The sequence below is a fragment of the Elephas maximus genome, chromosome 27, assembly GCF_024166365.1.
Source record: "Elephas maximus indicus isolate mEleMax1 chromosome 27, mEleMax1 primary haplotype, whole genome shotgun sequence".
Classification (NCBI taxonomy): domain Eukaryota; kingdom Metazoa; phylum Chordata; class Mammalia; order Proboscidea; family Elephantidae; genus Elephas; species Elephas maximus.
This window is the reverse complement of record NC_064845.1, coordinates 32844324-32862708: the sequence shown is the minus strand read 5'-3', so window position 1 is coordinate 32862708 and position 18385 is coordinate 32844324. Positions and strand designations below refer to the sequence as shown.

At 38.3% G+C, this 18385-nt stretch overlaps 1 protein-coding gene across 5 annotated transcripts in view; it reads right to left on the bottom strand.

The window, feature by feature from the left end:
- The window catches only part of NPHP3 (nephrocystin 3), a 46771-nt gene that overhangs the window by 16588 nt on the left and 11798 nt on the right, over window positions 1-18385 (bottom strand). For all 5 annotated transcript variants that reach the window (XR_007515673.1, XR_007515672.1, XM_049870874.1 and 2 more), the window contains exons 7-16: window positions 12835-12991; window positions 10273-10347; window positions 8525-8698; window positions 6521-6624; window positions 4874-4988; window positions 4511-4654; window positions 3950-4047; window positions 2442-2544; window positions 1902-1984; window positions 194-332 (exon numbers count right to left, since the gene is read on the bottom strand). Coding sequence is in view for 3 of the 5 variants with exons in the window: in XM_049870874.1 (XP_049726831.1) it covers window positions 194-332; window positions 1902-1984; window positions 2442-2544; window positions 3950-4047; window positions 4511-4654; window positions 4874-4988; window positions 6521-6624; window positions 8525-8698; window positions 10273-10347; window positions 12835-12991 (1192 nt within the window). In the remaining 2 variants the exon portion in view is untranslated. The remainder of the gene's footprint in view (window positions 1-193; window positions 333-1901; window positions 1985-2441; window positions 2545-3949; window positions 4048-4510; window positions 4655-4873; window positions 4989-6520; window positions 6625-8524; window positions 8699-10272; window positions 10348-12834; window positions 12992-18385) is intronic.

The following is an 18385-nucleotide window of genomic DNA, read 5'->3' as shown; positions in this document are numbered from 1 at the left end:
TAAAGACAAATTAACCCAAAAAACCCAGTGCCGACTCATAGCGACCCGACCCTTTGGTTAGCAGCTGTAGCACTTAACCACTACCCCACCAGGGTTTCCTAAAGACAAATTATAAAACAGTTATTATTTATTTCAGTTCACACACAAATACAAGGCAAAATACTCTTCCTTTTATAAGTTTATTACACTTTACCTGTTTCATCAGTTCTTTACCCATATCATTCCCAATAGAATCTTGGATAGTTCGCAGAACGAGTCTATATAATGAAACGGTATCTTGACACTGGAAGCACTGATGAAGGATTTTATCTAAACTGTCTGCTCTCCCAGCACTGTTGGAATTGAGAAGAGATTTAATTTCTTACAGACTGCCAAAATCTTAAAATTGTGGGGTAGACAAAAACAACGTGGTCTCTCTTTTTTGTACTGTAACTTATATTAAAAGGAATTGAATAAAACATGGTACAGGGAAATGGCAGGCTGCTAGAATCATCAAGTTTATTCTGGTATGCCACTTAATTCAACTTAATAAACATATGCTGGGACTGACAATACGCCAAGCAACTGCTAATCATCATGAAATATAAAAATAAGTAAGATGAGGCCTCTTATCCAGAAGCATGCCACCTACATATACAATTATAAATAAGTATTATTAGTTAGTTAGCCATGCAAATTTGTTTAAAGCCAGAATTTGGAAAACCTCAGGTTAAAGAAAATCAGTAAACAGGAGAGTTTGTTTTAAGATACTGATATAATGCTTATCAGTATTTTTTTTTAACATGAAGAAAAAAAAAATGATCCACAGTACCTCGTAAAATAAATAATTTTGACAAGAATTAAGAAACGTCTAGAAAATGACTCATACTCCTGAACTGTAGTTATGCAAGCTACTGGTGTTCACGGCTGCCAGATACATCACCACGGCACTGCTGACACTGGGGAGGATAGTGGAAATACCATGGAAAAGTTTTAGAAGATTTTTCATTTCAAATTTGGTACTTAAGAACGTGGGACTGAAACACGAGAGTACTAGATTCAATGTCTAGAAATAAGAGCGGTGCTAGGGTTGCCATCTGTTGCCATTAACACTAAAACAAAGCATCCACTTTTTTTGTCTCTGGTTGGGATACACAAAGTAAGATGAAGCTGTACTGAAGAAAAAAATAGTGGAATGTCAGAATACTTAATCTAAAGGCAAATTACTAATGTGTATCTAAAACAAAAGCATTATGTTTTAAGATGAAAAGTTCATCAGGATTTTGAGAACTGCGATAATAGAAAATTCCTACCTCCGTACATAAACCTGTTGCTGACAAGGCAATTCTGACCCAGGGCGACCCCGTGTATGACAGAGTGTAACTGCTTCACAGGGTTTCCGTGGCTGTCATCTCAGGGACGCAATTCACCGGGCCCTTCTTCCATGCAGCCACTGGGAAGGTTCAAACCACCCAGCTTTACGTTAGCGGCCAGTGGCAAACCGCTTGTGCCACCCATACCTACCTACATCCCAGGACACCTGAAATAACATTCTACACTTCAGAGGTTGCTCCACTATCCCAAAGCGAGGGACCTCACACAGGTTATATAATGGGCACTAATGAGCGGACCCCAAGGAGGGCGAAGACGGCCTTGTTTTGCAACCCCTAGGAGGGAAAGGTTTAGTGTGATAAAAATTAGACAAATATGTTCAGCAAGTTTTAATAATTCATGGCTACTCAATCGTCAGTCATGAATGTAGTCACATTCTCACAGGTTGTTAGTATCACTGTTAGGTTAAACAGAACCTGAGTGGCCCAAGAGGCTGCTGGAATGCTCAGTTCTCAGTTTGACACGGTTAGGAAGTGGCCCACAGCCAACACAAAGCATGCAGAAGATCACTGAAGTCAATCACCACTTACCGTGCAACCATTTTGCCGAAAAGGGTGACATAAAGGGCATTGCAGGTTGTAGCAGAACGACAGTGTCGCTCTAGCTTCTTCTCCTGCACCAGTTTACCAAAAAACAAAACAAAATACAAAAACCACCCTGGAATTAAGCGGTCTTTACCATGGAGCCATCAATCAATACCCCAGGAGAAATGGCGCAGCTCCTGCCATCTCCTCAGTGACCTTACCGCCACACAGAGGAAGATTCTCGGCCGTGGCCAATCTTCCAATTGCAGATGGCAAAAGCAGTTGACATAGAAATGCTTTTTGCTTTAAAATACTTCTTAATGTTGTATATTAAAGTGAGCCTTAAGACCAAGCTGTTTTTACTACTTTCTATATGTTGTTTTTTTTTTTTATGTCATTAGTATAAGACAGGATGCTTCAAACAAAGTAAATACTATTTTCCTTCTAAAACAATACAGAGTTGCTATATTGAATTTTAAGTCTCATATACCATATTTTGTAGGAAAGCTGAGAGTGAAAGATAGCGTCAAAGTGAGAAGTTCCTACCTGCTCTTTACTCAGCTGAACGTCTACAGAGTGGCACTCTGCCATTATAATGGATGTTGCATCTTTCGGATTTAAAGGATCAAGATGAAGCGTAGGCCACAACCTTTTATTTAAAAGAGAGAAAAATAAAATTCTCTTCTAAAAATACAACAAGAGTTATAATATACCCAAAAAAAACAAGTGAAAATTCATTACAGAAATTACGTTTTTTATACTGTCTTTATAATCAAAACTAATCTGTTAATCATATTAAATATTAAGTAATACTAATTTATTTCACCCATTTTAACCTAAGTGTAGCATTCCTTTCAACAAGTGATCGCAACAAGCAATGTTATAAACAGCATATATACTATACAGCTGACTAGGAAAGCATTTCTAGTTCTATGTTCTGTACTATCAGTAAAGCTAAATGTAAGTATTGGTGCCTGTGAGGGGTAGGACGAGACAGTCTTTGCGTACCAGGTACTTATAACCCCGTTAGAATTTAATTGCCCCCCAGCATGAATTCTCAACGGCAGTGGTGAAAGCCGGGGAGGGGGAGGAGGGTGGAAAAAATCTTACTCCTTTTGTGTATAAAGCACAGATAAACATCCATATCTGTTTATATACATAAACTGATACACAGTATGGAAACCCTGGTGGCACAGTGGTTAAGTGCTACAGCTGCTAACCAAAAGGTTAGCAGTTCGAATCTACCAGATGCTCCTTGGAAACGCTATGGGGCAGTTCTATTCTGTCCTACAGGGTCGCCAGGAGTCGGAATCAACTCGACGGCAGTGGGTTTGCTTTTCTGGATATATGGTATATGCGTGGTATTAACATTTTATGAGGGGGATTAGGAAAAAAAATGTCTAAAAAGGTTCCTTAAAAGGGGCAAGATAACATGATTGATGTAACTGATGTCACTGAACTGCACTCATGAAAGATGTTGAATTGGCAAATGTTGTGTTATCTATGTTTTTACATTAAAAAAAAATCACACAGTAGGAAAAAAGGGGGAGGGCAAAATAAGTTGAGAAATACTGTCTTACAGAATGTGACCACTGGGTCCCTTTTCTGAGTAAAAGTGAGCTTGCATTTCAGTATAACAGATCTCTAGTCTTGCCCTCTCCCTGTTTTTCCTCATCCATAATTTAACTGCCTACTAGGAATGGCTGCTTGGAGCTACAACAAGCAACTCGCACTAACCATGTCCTGAATCTGCACTCGTGATCCTTTCCTGACAAACCTGCTCCACCTTTGCTTCTATTGCAGTTAACAGAACCACAATTAATGTCTCAAGGCAGAAAGCTGGGGATCATCCTAGCTTTCTCCTTTTCTCTCACATCCCAGATCTAACCTCTCACTAAATCTTAGATTCTTTTTCTTGGATTCATCCCCTTCTCCCTGTCCTCACTGCCACTTATGTGAAAAATAAGAAAAAAACAAACACATTTCAAAAGGCTTTCCTTGTTTGTACTTAAAACAATTCATGTAATCTGAAAGAACTAAAGTTAGCGCCGTACCTCCATGCTGGAGGGCATGTTTCTACATTCACAGAAACAATTACTCTTACATTCACTGGCAGTGGGTCTATCAGCCATTTCATGTGTTTTTCAACTTGCTTAAAAATATAAAAACAAAATTCAATCTATTAATTGAAAATCTTTCCAAACAACCCAATAATTGCTCCCCAAGTAAAGTGAAATTTAAATTAGCTTTCTCTTATCAAGGTAAGACTTTATTTTTGGATGATTAAGCTCAGAATGTTAAAAGAACAAGTGGCAAAGCACTATTGTCACTGCTCTGAATTCTAAACACAAGGCTCTAAAAATATGTCAATATGACCTATCCTGGCTAATTGTATACATTTAGCTGGTCTTTCCCAATAAGACACTAGCATCTACCGGCAAACAGTACATTTTTTGTCCACATACTGTCTCCCTAGGTATTAAACAAATCCAACAACAACATTTTCTTCTCATAACATATAATTTAAAAGCCTGTTATAACTATTATTGATAGTTTCTGAGTGTATTAATAGGTTACAATGTATTAATAGGTTATGTACAAAGTAAAAACAGTACCTGAACTTGATCTATAGAATCAATAATGATGATGATGCTGCCATGATGACGAGCAGAGAGCTTTTCTAGCCAACGTGGAAATTCTTCTAGAAGCTTAGCAGGATCCAGTGTCAAAGCAGATGCTGACCAAGAATGCTGCATCAACTACAAGACGGGAACACGTACAAATTCAAGCTATGCTTTAATAATCTACTTTTTAACCAAAATTGAGTCACTGAATGTATTGACTGCTATTTTTCCCTCATACAAAATCAAAACAAATGGGTAATATTGAAAATTGGTTTATCATCAGGTACTTATCAGTCCCGATAATCTCTGAATATAAATGAAAATTCTGATGTTTCCCAAGATGGCGTCCTATACCTTTAGAGTTAGTCGTTTGATAATCAAGGAAGACTCTGAGCTGGTTGACATGGGCCTCCCCACAAAATGGGAAAGAATCAGCGTGTTAGGGGAACTCTTCTGTTGTAACTGAATCCTGAAAGAAAAAGACAGAACTTTTACAAGACTGGGGAGGTTCATTTACTATCGGCAATAACAAAATTCACAACATACTAAACATCAAACGCTACCTATCTGGGTTCACACAGTCACTTTTTGATAAATACAGAGATTTCCATTTTTACTCCATTTTTAAATCCTTTTAAATAAACTTAAAAAAAAAAAACAAAAAACAACTGTGGGTTCATTCTAACAACAAATTCAGATTAACTAACTTATACCAAAATAGTTTACATTGGAGGTTAAGGTATTAGTAAAACAAACATTAACCTTTAATTAAAGATACACTATTGAAGGAAAAAAGATGTTTCTTTGTTAAGTACAAAAATATTTCCCAAATGTAACTTTAAATCAAAGGACAATAAAAAGGAAACAATTATATACACTAATTCTTCAATGTAAATAATAATTATGAATGAAAATACCTATTCTTACTAAAACCCACTGCTGTGGAGTCAATTCCAACTTATAGTGACCCTACAGGACAGAGTAGAACTGCCCATAGGGTTTCCAACACTGTAATCTTTACGAAAGCAGACTGCCACATTTTTCTGCCTCAGAGCAGGTGATGGGTTCGAATGGCCAGCCTTTCAGTTAGCAGCAAAGGGCTTAACCACTACACCACCAAGGTCACTGTGAATCAGGATTGACTCGATAGCACATAACCAAATGACATTCTTACTACTTTAAATAAAATAAATGTTTATTAGCTTATATGAAGTTTAGTCCATAATTTGAAGAGCTAGACTACATTCAGAACAATGACTGTCCTTCATTTTGATGATGTATTTCATTCTACATAGTCTACATTTGTCTTATTGTTTCAAATATCTAAAATCCCAATGGAACTTTTAAGATGAAGCAAATAATCGAAAATAAAGGCACATTACCTCCCTAACTCACCTACTTCCCCACCATACTGACCACTCCCTCACCTGGCAATCCTTTAACTCTTACCTAAATCATTTACGTACAGCACCATGAATGCTCACATTTCATATCCCTTTCTGTATGTTCACTCTAACATCCAAATTATATAATCTATTATTTAACTCTTTTTTTTTTTTTTGTAATGTTTAGTATAAAACCCATTGCCGTCAAGTTGATTCCAACTCATAGTGACACTGTAGGACAGAGTGGAACTGCCCCATAGGGTTTCCAAGGAGCGGCTGGTGGATTTGAGCTGCCGATCTTTTGGTTAGCAGCCATAGCTCATAATCACTGTGCCACCAGGGCTCCAACGTGTAGTATACAGGCCATGCAATGGCTGCAACAATGGACTCAAATATACCAATAATCATGAAGATGTCACAGGACTGGGCAATGAATGCTTTGTTCTGTTATACGTAAGGTCGCCATGAGTTGGCGCTGACTTGACGGCAACTAACAGCAGGAACAGCAGCAACACAGGTCACACAGAAAGGAAGACAAGCAGTAACACACTTCATTGAAAGAATTCAGTAATTCAAACCATGATGACAACGACGGTTTTACTGCACCGCATCATACCACTTTGATAAAAGAAGGGACTTTCCAGAACCTGGTCCTCCAGATACAAGAAGGGGTGGAATTGGTGCTGGTGCCGCCACTAGATCATTAAGGCGTTGGTAATACTAGAAACAAAAACGAATTTAGATCGTGAGGGCATACATGCCTCTTAGAATACTAAACACAGTCAACTTCTGATTATCTTCTGAAAACATTAAAGAAAAGCTTCATGAGAAAACGAAATCTACTTTTAGTCAACAGCAGCCTTATTAAGTATTTGTTTTTATGGTTGGCTACATGTGCCTGAAGTAGTAAACTAAGAATGAGCTTCAACTTCTTCTACACATAATATCACTGTAAATTAATGGGTGAGGGACAAAACTGAAGACTCCTGTGGGGTTTTCCAACATTCAGATGTTTTGCAGAACGCTGCAGGGAGGCTGCTGTACTATACTGAAGTCCCTAAACCACAAACGGCCTTGAAGGCCTAGCAGGCATCCTAGATCTCCTGGAGCCCATTTCAGTTTCTGGAAATCCCTGAGAACAGGCCCAAACACAAACAGATTTCGTGTAGGACCTTGGAATTATCCAACCTGCTCCAGGCAATCAGGCTAGGACAGAACCTCTGAGATCTTTCTGAAACTGAGTTCTATGCAACATCCAAGAATTCACGTTCCCAGGCTTTAACCAGACACTCAAAACTGGTTCAGAGCTGAAAAGGACACACCCAAAAAATCTAAATACTTACTAAAACTCTCAAAGGAATTTCCAAAGTCATCTTGGGAGCTGAGATACTATAACCATACCAGCGGTCTAAACGATAGCTGATGACAAATTAAAAGAACTTGTAATTAAGTTGTTTGTGGTAGCTAAAAATTTTTAGGGTAGCTAAAATTTCCAGCAACTACAAAATCGATTACTTGATGTAGTTCTTTAGCCAGTTTTTCTGTTTGACATGTCTAAATACAGAATGTTTACCGAAAGCTCAAATAATTCTGGTAACAATGATGCTTCTGAAAGAGCAAAGGGCTTTATTGGTTTATTATTTCATACACTCTGATAGCTGGAGTCATAGGCCCATCTAAAGGCCTATTTATGGACCATGGTTCCCAGTTAAGACTCCCTTCTTTAAAAGAACACAGATTTGGAACCAGAAGATCAAGATTCAAATGCTAGGTCTGCCATCGACTCCCCATGTGTTCTTAGGCAAGTCATCACCTGAAGCTTGGTTTCTTCATTTACAAAATCATGATAATAACACCTCTCTTATAAAATAACAACTAATCTAACATTTGTTATGTGCCAGGTACAGCACCAAAGACCTTACATGTGTTACCTGGCTTAATCCTCACAACAACCCTATGAGGTAGGTACTATCAGTTATTCTTACTTTACAGATAAGAAAACCAAAGCTTAGAGTAGTTAAGTAACTTGACTCCACGGTCAGGAGATGGTGGAGCCAGGACACAAACCCAGACAGTCTAAGTCAGACAATTTCTATAAAAATACAACTGTTAATGTTACTGTAATATTTGTTAATATATTAGTTCTTACTTATTAAATAGTGCTTGAATGGGTACACAGATTGTTCATGTGCTTCAAATTCTGCTAATTTGTTTAGATATTTAAGGGTGCTGATTAGGCCAACAAAAAGGACTAATCTGCCTACTGCATAAACTACTGGGATTTATTTTCTGAATGTTCGGTATTTCAATTCTTTGAAGAATTAGAGGCATGGACAGCCTTACTGCTTCCTAGAACTCCCAATCTCGGCCTAGATGAGTTGCAGATGATGACATGATAAACATGTAGTTTATAAATCCTAATCTGTAAATAAAAATGATTGATGTTCATAAGTATATTTGAATCTCTTGCATCTTCCATTTGATACAAACCCAAGCACACATCTCAGTACAGACAGTTAAGCCATGAGGGCAGACAACCAGCCTAATCATTACTCTGGATCATTATAGAGCCTTCAGGTGGCAACTGATCCTCTGCTGGAACAATAGTCCATATGCTTACTTTTTCAAATCCCAGCTCATGGGCTGAACGAGAAGCCTGCTGAAAAGTTTCCATTTGCTCCTGTTCATCATGTATGTCCCACAGAACATCACCCAAATCATCTTCTTCTGGAATGGAATCGTCACTGCTCAGACCCCTAGGCTCCAGGTCTGTGTTCTCAAAGCCCAGTATGTCCTAAACATCAAGTACAAGCAATGAAAACAAAGGAAGAGCGTAAAGACCTCGAACACGGGTCAGCACACACGCCGAGGAAGGCAAATTCAAGCCCTAAGGCCTTTGTATAATGCCTACAAACAGAAGTTATAGTTATAAAATAAAGACAGACCTACAGCGTAACTTGTGCAAGCAGGAACCTGTATAACGCAGAAACCTGTCAGAGACGGAAAACGCCAGTATTTCCCATTAACAAAGAGCGGCAAAAAAGCCTAAGACTGCACCCTTAGGTGCAGTTCTCACAAAGTGGAAGCTTGTGAGACCCACAAAAGCGGGACAGTCTCATACAGTTCTGCCTCTTAGAGGTTTCACTGTATTAAAAATAATAAAAACAAAGATATCTCCCTTTTATTATAAATAAAGCTAGAGGGGTATTTGATTGGCATGGAATTTGTTTTCTAAAAAATGTTTCCCAATATCTTCAGTTATATCTGGCTGGTGAATAATTTTAATGACTGTGCTAATGGTTAAGAAATACGCTGCTTTATGTTTTTACAAGAATTTAATTACCAACAGCGTTTCTTGATACCAAGTATCTCTGCTGTTATATCTAATTTTTATATTAGATCTGTGAAAACATACTGTCCTTCAAGCATTAGAAAATGGTATATCCAGTTTCACTCCTACCATTCATTCCACTCAATTCATCTTATTTATCTTAGTTCCAAAACTCACAAGATTGTTGAGAAGATCAAAATTGGTAATGTCAATCTTTACATTAAAAGAAGGCTGAACAAACGTGTTGCCAGAAATGATATCATTAGCCTTGGGGCTCACTCTTTTTCTCTGATAACAAGCTCCATACTTATAATGCAAATTAATTAGAAAAGACAATCTAATCCCCTGCTTTCTGAAACAGGGTCCCCAGCACCACAGGGGAGGTCTCAGGAGGTTTGGGCAACCACAGGCTATGCATGGTACATCTTCCTATAATACCCATTTTATCTGAAAATTGAGGAAAAAAAAAAAACCAAAACTCATTGCTGTTGAGTCAATTCTCACTCATATCAACTTTACAGGACAGAGGAGAACTGCCCCGTAGGGTTTCCAGGGAGTGGCTGGTGGGTTTGAACTGCTGACCTTTTGGCTAGCAGCCTGAGTGCTTAACCACTGTGCCATCAGGGCTCCAATTTGAAGATGAGGGGGATTATTATCATCATTAATATTTTTACTGATATATAATTTACAACATTATTTTTTTGTATGAAAAACAGATATAACATGGAGCAGAATATATAGCTTGCATAAAATTTCAAGATAACACTTGAGACTTCATAGACATTTTCGGCTTGAGACACTCTCTATGATCCACTGTACACTAACAGGTATACTACCTGGCATCAAGTAGCCCTGTGAGTGGACAGAGAAAGATGCACAGTCCTAGGGCTACCACGACGGATCCCCGAGAGAAACTGGTGCTTCTCCTGAGTGGTGGTTTCAAAAATCAAACTAGAGGTTTTCTCTGGAAAATCCAATTTTATGGAAAACAGCCTTAAAATACTTTAGATGGAATCTTATGGGGAACGTATATTTACCTGTTTAATAATCTTTTCCACATAAATATAAGTTTTATACACTCCTTCTGCAGGATCTCCTGAGTGATCAATGATCTGAGGAAAACAAAACAAAACAAAAAGGTTTAACAACCACAAGAGAACACCACCAGCACCAGCAACTCCAGTAATAGGAGGAGGAGGCGGTAGCAAACACTTGTATAGTGTTTATTATATGCCAGGGACTGTTCTAAAGTACATTAGCTGATTTATCCTCACAACAACCCTATCAGGGAGATACTACCGTTATCTCCGTTTTACAGAGAAGGAAACTGAGGCAAGTTAAGTAACTTGTCCAAGGTCACACATCGGTCACATGCAGTTTTTATTTTTATATTTTACAAAGCATTCCGTTACATAGGATTTCTGTGTAAACAATGTTGAAATAAAAAGGTATATATTTTTTGTCTACCTGTAAATATTTTGTCTTACGCATTTCCCTACTATTCAATACACACAACCTTCAAAATGTATCAAAATAAACTTTTCCGTAAAGCTCTAATTCTACAAAAAAAGCAAAAGCAAAATGGTATTATTATGTAAAACAGTAGTCTTTTGGAATTTACCAGAAGAAGAATGCCCTATCTGTAGCGAACATAGGTACTGCTAATAAACAATCAACGTTAGATGAGAACAAGGCAACGGTTTTAGAAAGCGTAACAAGTGAACAGGCACGGAAATTTATCCTGTCTACAATCATTTTTTTTTTTTTTTGAGATCTTTACTCATTTTGTACAAAATGAGTTCATCATTCTAGTGTACTAATTCTTAAAAGCAGTATTTATAGAATATAGGGTTCCATATCTCATGGGACCTAGCAGGCTAGGCTGATATAAAATAATTAAAACAAAGAGTGAAATGGTTCTGGAGATTAACTATAATAAATATGCACTTCTTTCGGACTAAGGATCTTGGGTTTAATCTGTCATGCTGGTCTTGGGCTATCTTCTCCACAGTAAACGATGTAAAGAAAAATGCTTGAATGCACATTTTATTTTATTTTCTGGCTGGGCACCGAGAGATAATACATTTGTCAAGATCCTCGAGTTTATTTCAATTTCACTCTTAACATTAACTACAACACATTTACCAAGCTATATAAACGCACGGTAACACAAAGCCCATAATCTCTATTGTACAAAACGCTGCACCATGCATCTATGGATGATCGAAATCTCTTTCTCACATTCATCATCTGTTTTTTGTTATTCCCAATACTCCTTGGAAAGATCACAATAAAAATCCTCCTCCTTATACAAATCCTTGGATAGTAGACAGACTGTGCTTGGGAGAACAGCAAAGAAAACAATCCGATGTGTCCACACACAGATCATACTCGTTAGCCACATGTTGTAATTTATTCCTCTCTTTCTCTTATACCGTTGCCACAGGGAAGGAACCCTGTGGCACAGTGGTTAAAGGCTGGGCTGCTAACTAAAAGGTCTGGCAGTCTGCTTCCATAAAGATTTACAGCCTTCGAAACCCCATGGGGCAGTTCTATTCTGTCCTAGAAGGTTACTATTACTCGGAATTGACTTGACAGCAGTGGGTTTGGTTTGGTTTTTGGTTTTAGGAAACCCTGTTGGCTCAACTGTCAAAATTTGTCCAAAATCCAGCCATTTCTCATCCCTTCCTCTACCACTGCCCTGATCCAAGCCACCATCATCTCTCATGTGGATGACTGCAATAGTATCCAGGCAGAGCTCCCTGACTCTGCCTTCTCCCACTACCCTCCAAACCATGGTCTATTCTCAACACAACAGCTTAAGAAAGCACTGTCTGATGATCTTGTCAGATTCTGTCATTCTTCTCTTAAGCTCCTCCAATGGTGCTCCATCTCATTCCAAGTAAAAACAAAGCCTTTAAAATGATCTACAAGGTTCTTTACCACTAGGTCATCTGTTGCCTGTCTGGCCTTCTCTCCTACTAATCTCCCCTCACTCACTCTGTTCCAGGCACCCTGGCCTCCTTCCTCTCACCAAACATGCCAGGCTCACTCCATCTCCTAGTCTTTGCTCTAGCTCTTTTCTCTGCCAAGTGTGTTATTTTGCCTGATATCTAATGACTACCTCCTCCTCCTCCAAGAATTTGCTCAATCTCACCTTGCCAGTGAGGCCTTTTCTAACCATCATATTTAATTCAGCAACTGTCCCTTCCCCCTGCCACCACACATTCCATCTCCCTAACCCTATGATATTTTTAAATAATTTTTCCATAGGACTTATCACCTTTAATATACTAAGTATCTTGTTTATTATTTTATTTACTGCCTGTATCTCCCCACTAAAATCTAAGTTCTACAACTTTATTTTGTATCCAAGCACTAAAACAGTGCCTGGCACATAGCAGATGCCCAACACCTATTTGATAAATGAACGAACGAGTTGATTCATATTTAGGTTCACCAGACATATGGATGCAAATACAAATTTACAGAAAATATCCTTAACGAACTTCCTCGTTTTTGTTGAAACTCTCACTATTTTTGCTATTTCTCTCATCAAGTTTCGTATATAAGTTTAAAAACAAACCTCTGAACTTTACCTTGGCTTTGTTGGTCTTGTTTAGGTTAGAAACTTGATCAATCAGTTGCTGGACAGAGTCAGAACTGACTTTCCCATCCTCCAAACGATGATAAATTAATCGTGGTTTTCCTTCAGGGTTTTTCAGAAAAGCTTCGTCACATTCTTCTGATAAAAAGCTAGATTGGAAATCAGCATTTTGTGAGCTATACCGCACAGTTAGCTAACATTTAGTCCACCAACCTAAATGCCAACAATGGGGTTTACTTCAACGACTAATGGCCAGAAAAGACCCAGATGCAAGACTAGCGAATCTTTCCAAAAAAGGGGTTTTATGGCTTTGTTCTAGCTTGGTCTTAAAATATTACATGTTCATTAGCAGACGATGAAAGTAGGTACAATAAATTGTGCATTAAATTAAATTTTAAAGCATGCATAACATTGTTTTATTCTTTAAACCTTAAAAAAAAAAAAAACTCAAAAATACTGTTAAACATGCCTCAAAATAATGGATCAGACTCATGAGACTTTGTCACCGAAAGGAAAACCTAATTTCCTTTACAAACACATGATTTCCAAATTAAAACACAAATATTATCAGCCCCAAGGTCTGAGGATTTTTCTCTTCTCTAGGGTTTTAGCCTTTTCTCATCCAATAAGTGACAGGTGCCTTTATAAGCAAGATACACTACAGAAAAGTGTTGGGGGCAAATGGGAGAGGTTAAATGGCTAGCAAAAACCTTGACTGAGGTAACCTTAACTTTGCCACAGTACAAAACTATACTTTGTACTACTATGTAAACTCTGGAAAAATCTGAAGAACCTACTGGAGTTTTCTGTACTGCAAGAAAAATTAAAATCAATTCCCCTTTCTAGAAAGCATTAAATGAAAGTTTGTCTAGAGAGGTAAGTGTGTATGTGTGTGTATGGGGTTAGGGAGGAGCTATTCCATAATTCAGAGTTTGTGTAATAAACTTTAGTACCAGCCCTAAATATAAAACAGAAGAAAATAATATTGTGCTATAAAAGAGAATACCAGAAAGATATTTACCTGTGTTTTATTGACTATGCTAAGGCATTCGACTGTGTGGACCATAACGAATTATGGATAACACTGCAAAGAATGGGAATTCCAGAACACTTAATTGTGCTCATGAAGAACCTGTACATGGATCAAGAGGCAGTCATTCAAACAAAATAAGCGGATACTGCGCGGTTTAAAGTCAGGAAAGTATGTATCGGGGTGTATCCTTTCACCATACCCATTCTATCTGTATGCTAAGCAAATAATACGAGAAGCTGGACTATATGAAGAAGAACACAGCATCAGGATTGAAGGAAGACTCATTAACAACGTGCATTATGCAGATGACACACAACCTTGTTTGCTGAAAGAAAAGAGGACTTGATGCACTTACTGATGAAGATCCAAGACCACTGCCTTCAGTATGGATTACACTTCAACATAAAGAAAACAAAAATCCTCACAACTGGACCAATAAGCAACATCATGATAAACGGAGAAAAGATTGAGGTTGTCAAAGATTTCATTTTATTTGGATCCACAATCAATACCCATAAAGCAGCAGTCAAGAAATCAAAAGATGTGTTGCACTGGGCAAATCTGCTGCAAAAGAACTCTTTAAAGTGTTGAAGAGCAAAGATGTCACCCTGAGGACTAAGGTGTGCCTGACCCAAGCCATGGTGTTTTCAATTGCCTCATATGCATGTGAAAGGTGGACAACAAAAAAACTGACGTCTTTGAATTGTGGTGTTGTAGAAGAATATTGAATATACCAGACTGCCAAAGGAACAAACAAATCTGTCTCAGAAGAAGTACAACCAGAATGCTCCTTAGAAGCAAGGATGATGAGACTACGTCTCACATACTTCGGATATGTTATCAGGAGGGGTCAGTCCCTGGAGAAGGACATCATCCTTGGTAAAGTAGAGAGTCAGCAAAAAAGAGGAAGACCCTCAATGAGATGGATTGACACAATGGCCACACTAATGGGCTCAAGCACAGCAACAATTGTGAGGGCGGCATAGGACCAGGCAGTGTTTTGTTCTGTTGTGCATAGTGTCATTATGAGTCAGAACCAACGTGACGGCACCTAACAACAACACATATTTCTATGCCATTCTAACCTATCCAAATCATAGAAGTATTCCATGTTGAGATCATTCCGACCACCTTCTGCAGAATTTTGGAACTTCAATGGATCATCTGTGATTTCTTTGGGAGAAAAGTCTGTGGCCCACCTGAATACAAAAGAGTAGATCTCTGTCAAGGTACACGTTACTACTTCCAAACCACTCCCTACAAAACTGATACATGGTACTCAGACAAAACGATATGATGCCTGAGATCTGGTACAAATAATTTGGTGGGAGAAAAGTAGACAGGGTACAGATGAAACAAATTGGTCATGAGATGATAACTGGTGAAGCTAGACAGCATGTCAGTCAGCTAATATGTTGATAATTTGCCCTTTTGGGACCCCATCAGAAAGTGGCTTGAGTAGAGAAAAATGTGGGGAGAGGAGAGGGAGCTTGTGGAGAGAGGCCACTCTGTGAGCCTGGAGAAGAGTTAAGACACTGAGGCTGACCAGTAATGAAGAAAGTTCATTCACAGAAAAAGAGTTCCTGTGTAACTAAGTTCTGTGAGGCGACTCTACGGACTATCTGTATGAAACCAAGAACTGAAAGAAATCAGGAATAGGGCATAAGCCCTGAAACATGGTACAATTACCCTCTGGACACTGAAGCGTTCCCAAGAGTGAATTCTCCCCCCTTTAGAAAGATGGACAATGCACTAAAGAAAACCAGTGTCAGTCCCCTGTGCTGTCAGGACCAAAGCCTGAAGTCCAAAGGGGAAGTCTTTCCTCTCCCTTAGGTTCAAGCATGAACGTGAGCCTGCAATGCCAAACGAGGTTCCTAACAAAATGAAGGAGCACCCATCATGGGCAAAGCAGACCCATTTTGAAACCCTTATCTGGATTACTTCTACTTAGGCAGCCTCTCTTGGACTCTCCATATCTTAGCTCCTATTCTTCATTTTAAGAGATTTTTTTCTCTGATTATGCTATGAGGGGAAAAAAAAAATTTTTTTTTATGAGGGGAGGTGGGTTAAATTAAATGCATTAAAGAACACATATAAAAGCAGTGTCAGAAGTCTGACCTTTTCCCCTCTACCCTAACTTCTCCTGGGAGCCCTGGTGGTGCAGTGGTTAGGCACTCAGCTGGTAACTGAAAGGTGGGCACTTCGAACCCGTCAGCGGTGCCACGGGAGAAGGATGTGGCAGTCTGATTCTATAAAGACTTAGATTTGAAAACCCTATGGGGAATTCTGGAGCCCTGGTGGTGCAGTGGTTAAGTGCTACGGCTGCTAACCAAAAGTCAGCAGTTCGAGTCCACCAGCCACTCCTTGGAAACCCTGTGGAGCAGTTCTACTCTGTTCTATAGGGTCACTATGATTCGGAACCAACTCAACAGCAATGGGTGTGGTTTTTTGGTACCTTCTCCAATGCACATCAACCAAGAAGCATGGCACATGAGTTCCTCACCAAGCATGACCTCCCACGCAGTTTCCTCTCCTGCCACTATGTATGTTGTTAGCATAGCTTGCCCCAAATTCAATGATTTCAGATCCCAAAGACCATGAATTTATAGCTATAACGTTTTGCAGATGAGGGTTAATTAGTGTGAGCCACCAGTGAGCAATATCTTCAAGAAATTCAAGTGTACTACCTGCACACAGGAATAATTATTGATTGGCAAAGTGTTTCTCCATGAGATTCCAAGCTGTTCAGGGGAGATTTTTCTAGATTCATCTTTGGGGAAGGATGTGGGAGCCATGAGAAGAGGAGAAGGAGCAATCTGGGAGAAATAAAATCCCCAAAGTCCGATTATAGTGAAGCCCACTCCTATTGCCATACTTCTTAACAGCCATGAAAGAAACAAATAATGAAATAAAATAACTAACAAATGAAATAAGAAAAATTAAAGGGAAAAGCAGAGGTCAACAAAAGACCAAATTTCAGAAATCATAATTCTTTAAAAGGATAAAGTTTTAAAAAATCTAATTAAGAGATAAACCAAAATCTGTCAAATAAAAGTAATAAAACATGAAAGAAATGGAAGCTAAAATATTACGAAGAGTTTAAAACAAGAAATTTAAATCTAAAACGTTCAAAGTATAAAAATGACTATAATATTTTAACAAAATGTAGATTAAAAGTGGAGGAAAAAAAACCCAGATGTTTCAAGGATTAAAGATAAGAAATAAATTAAGAAAAAGAATCTAACAACAAAGGAAATATATTACCATCTGAGATAAAATACCACCTAGATATTAAGTAATAAAACAGGATACCCTCTTAATCAATATAAAAACCAAATGGAAAAAGAAAAAGGGAGGAGGGCGGATAGGAAAGAAATCCAAGTGGAGGCAACCAAGCTGAAGGCACCCTTGAACTTGATTTGGGTGAATGCTCCTTTATCAATAACACTCTGCTCACTTGGCCTCCAGGCAGAGTCATGGCTCAGTGATGGGCACTACATGGTCCTCTGGCAAAGCGCAGGGCCCCACATACTTCCCCACACAGTGAAAATCAGAGCTGACAACACTGAAAAGTAAAAATGCTTTGGAAAGGTTAAATCCATTCGGACAATAAATCTAGAAAGAAAAGTTAACTTCTTATTAAGTCTATTTTGTCTTTTATCTATACATCCAAAGGGTTAAAAAAAAAAAAAAACTTTAATTGCAGACAGATTCATTGATGTGACTATAGTCACATTATAAGGAAAATGTTCACTCTACTGGGCTTACTTAAGTAGCTAGCTCCTTAGATGATTTAAAATATGATTCAACACCTATTCAAATGTCCAAGTACATATGCACCACATAAATGTCAAATATCTCTCAGTTTGTATCCAAAGAAATAAAACAGTGGAGGTTAATGCTGATCACTGAAATGTGGATCACCAACCTGCTTTATAAAGAGCCAGATAGTAAAACACTTCAGGCTTTACAGACTATACAGTCTTTGCCGAAATTACTGAATTCTGTTGTTTTAGCATGAAAGCAGCCATAGAAAAGAAGTAAGTGAAGGTGGCTACTTGCCAATGGAAATTTATTTACAAAAGCAGGAGCTGGATGGATTCTGTCTGGCTGTAGTTTGACAGCCCCTGATTAAAATAACCTTTAATGACATTGCTCTTATGATCCCATTAAACGAATATAACAGTGCAGAACCAAAAACCAAACCAAACCCAGTGCCATCGAGTCGATTTCGACTCATAGCAACCCTACAGGACAAAGTAGAACTGCCCCATAGAGTTTCCAAGGAGCACCTGCTGGATTCAAACTGCCAATATTTTGGTTAGCAGCCGTAGCTCTTAACCACTATGCCACCAGGGTTTCCAGTTTAACAGTATGCAACTTCTAATTCTTCATTTTACTTAAGTGTGAAATAATTAGAGAACTTATTGAATTTCTTGGACTGTTTTTGATTATAACAAAGCAACTAGAATTTATCTTTGAAATTCATTTGGCAATCTCAATTCTGTGT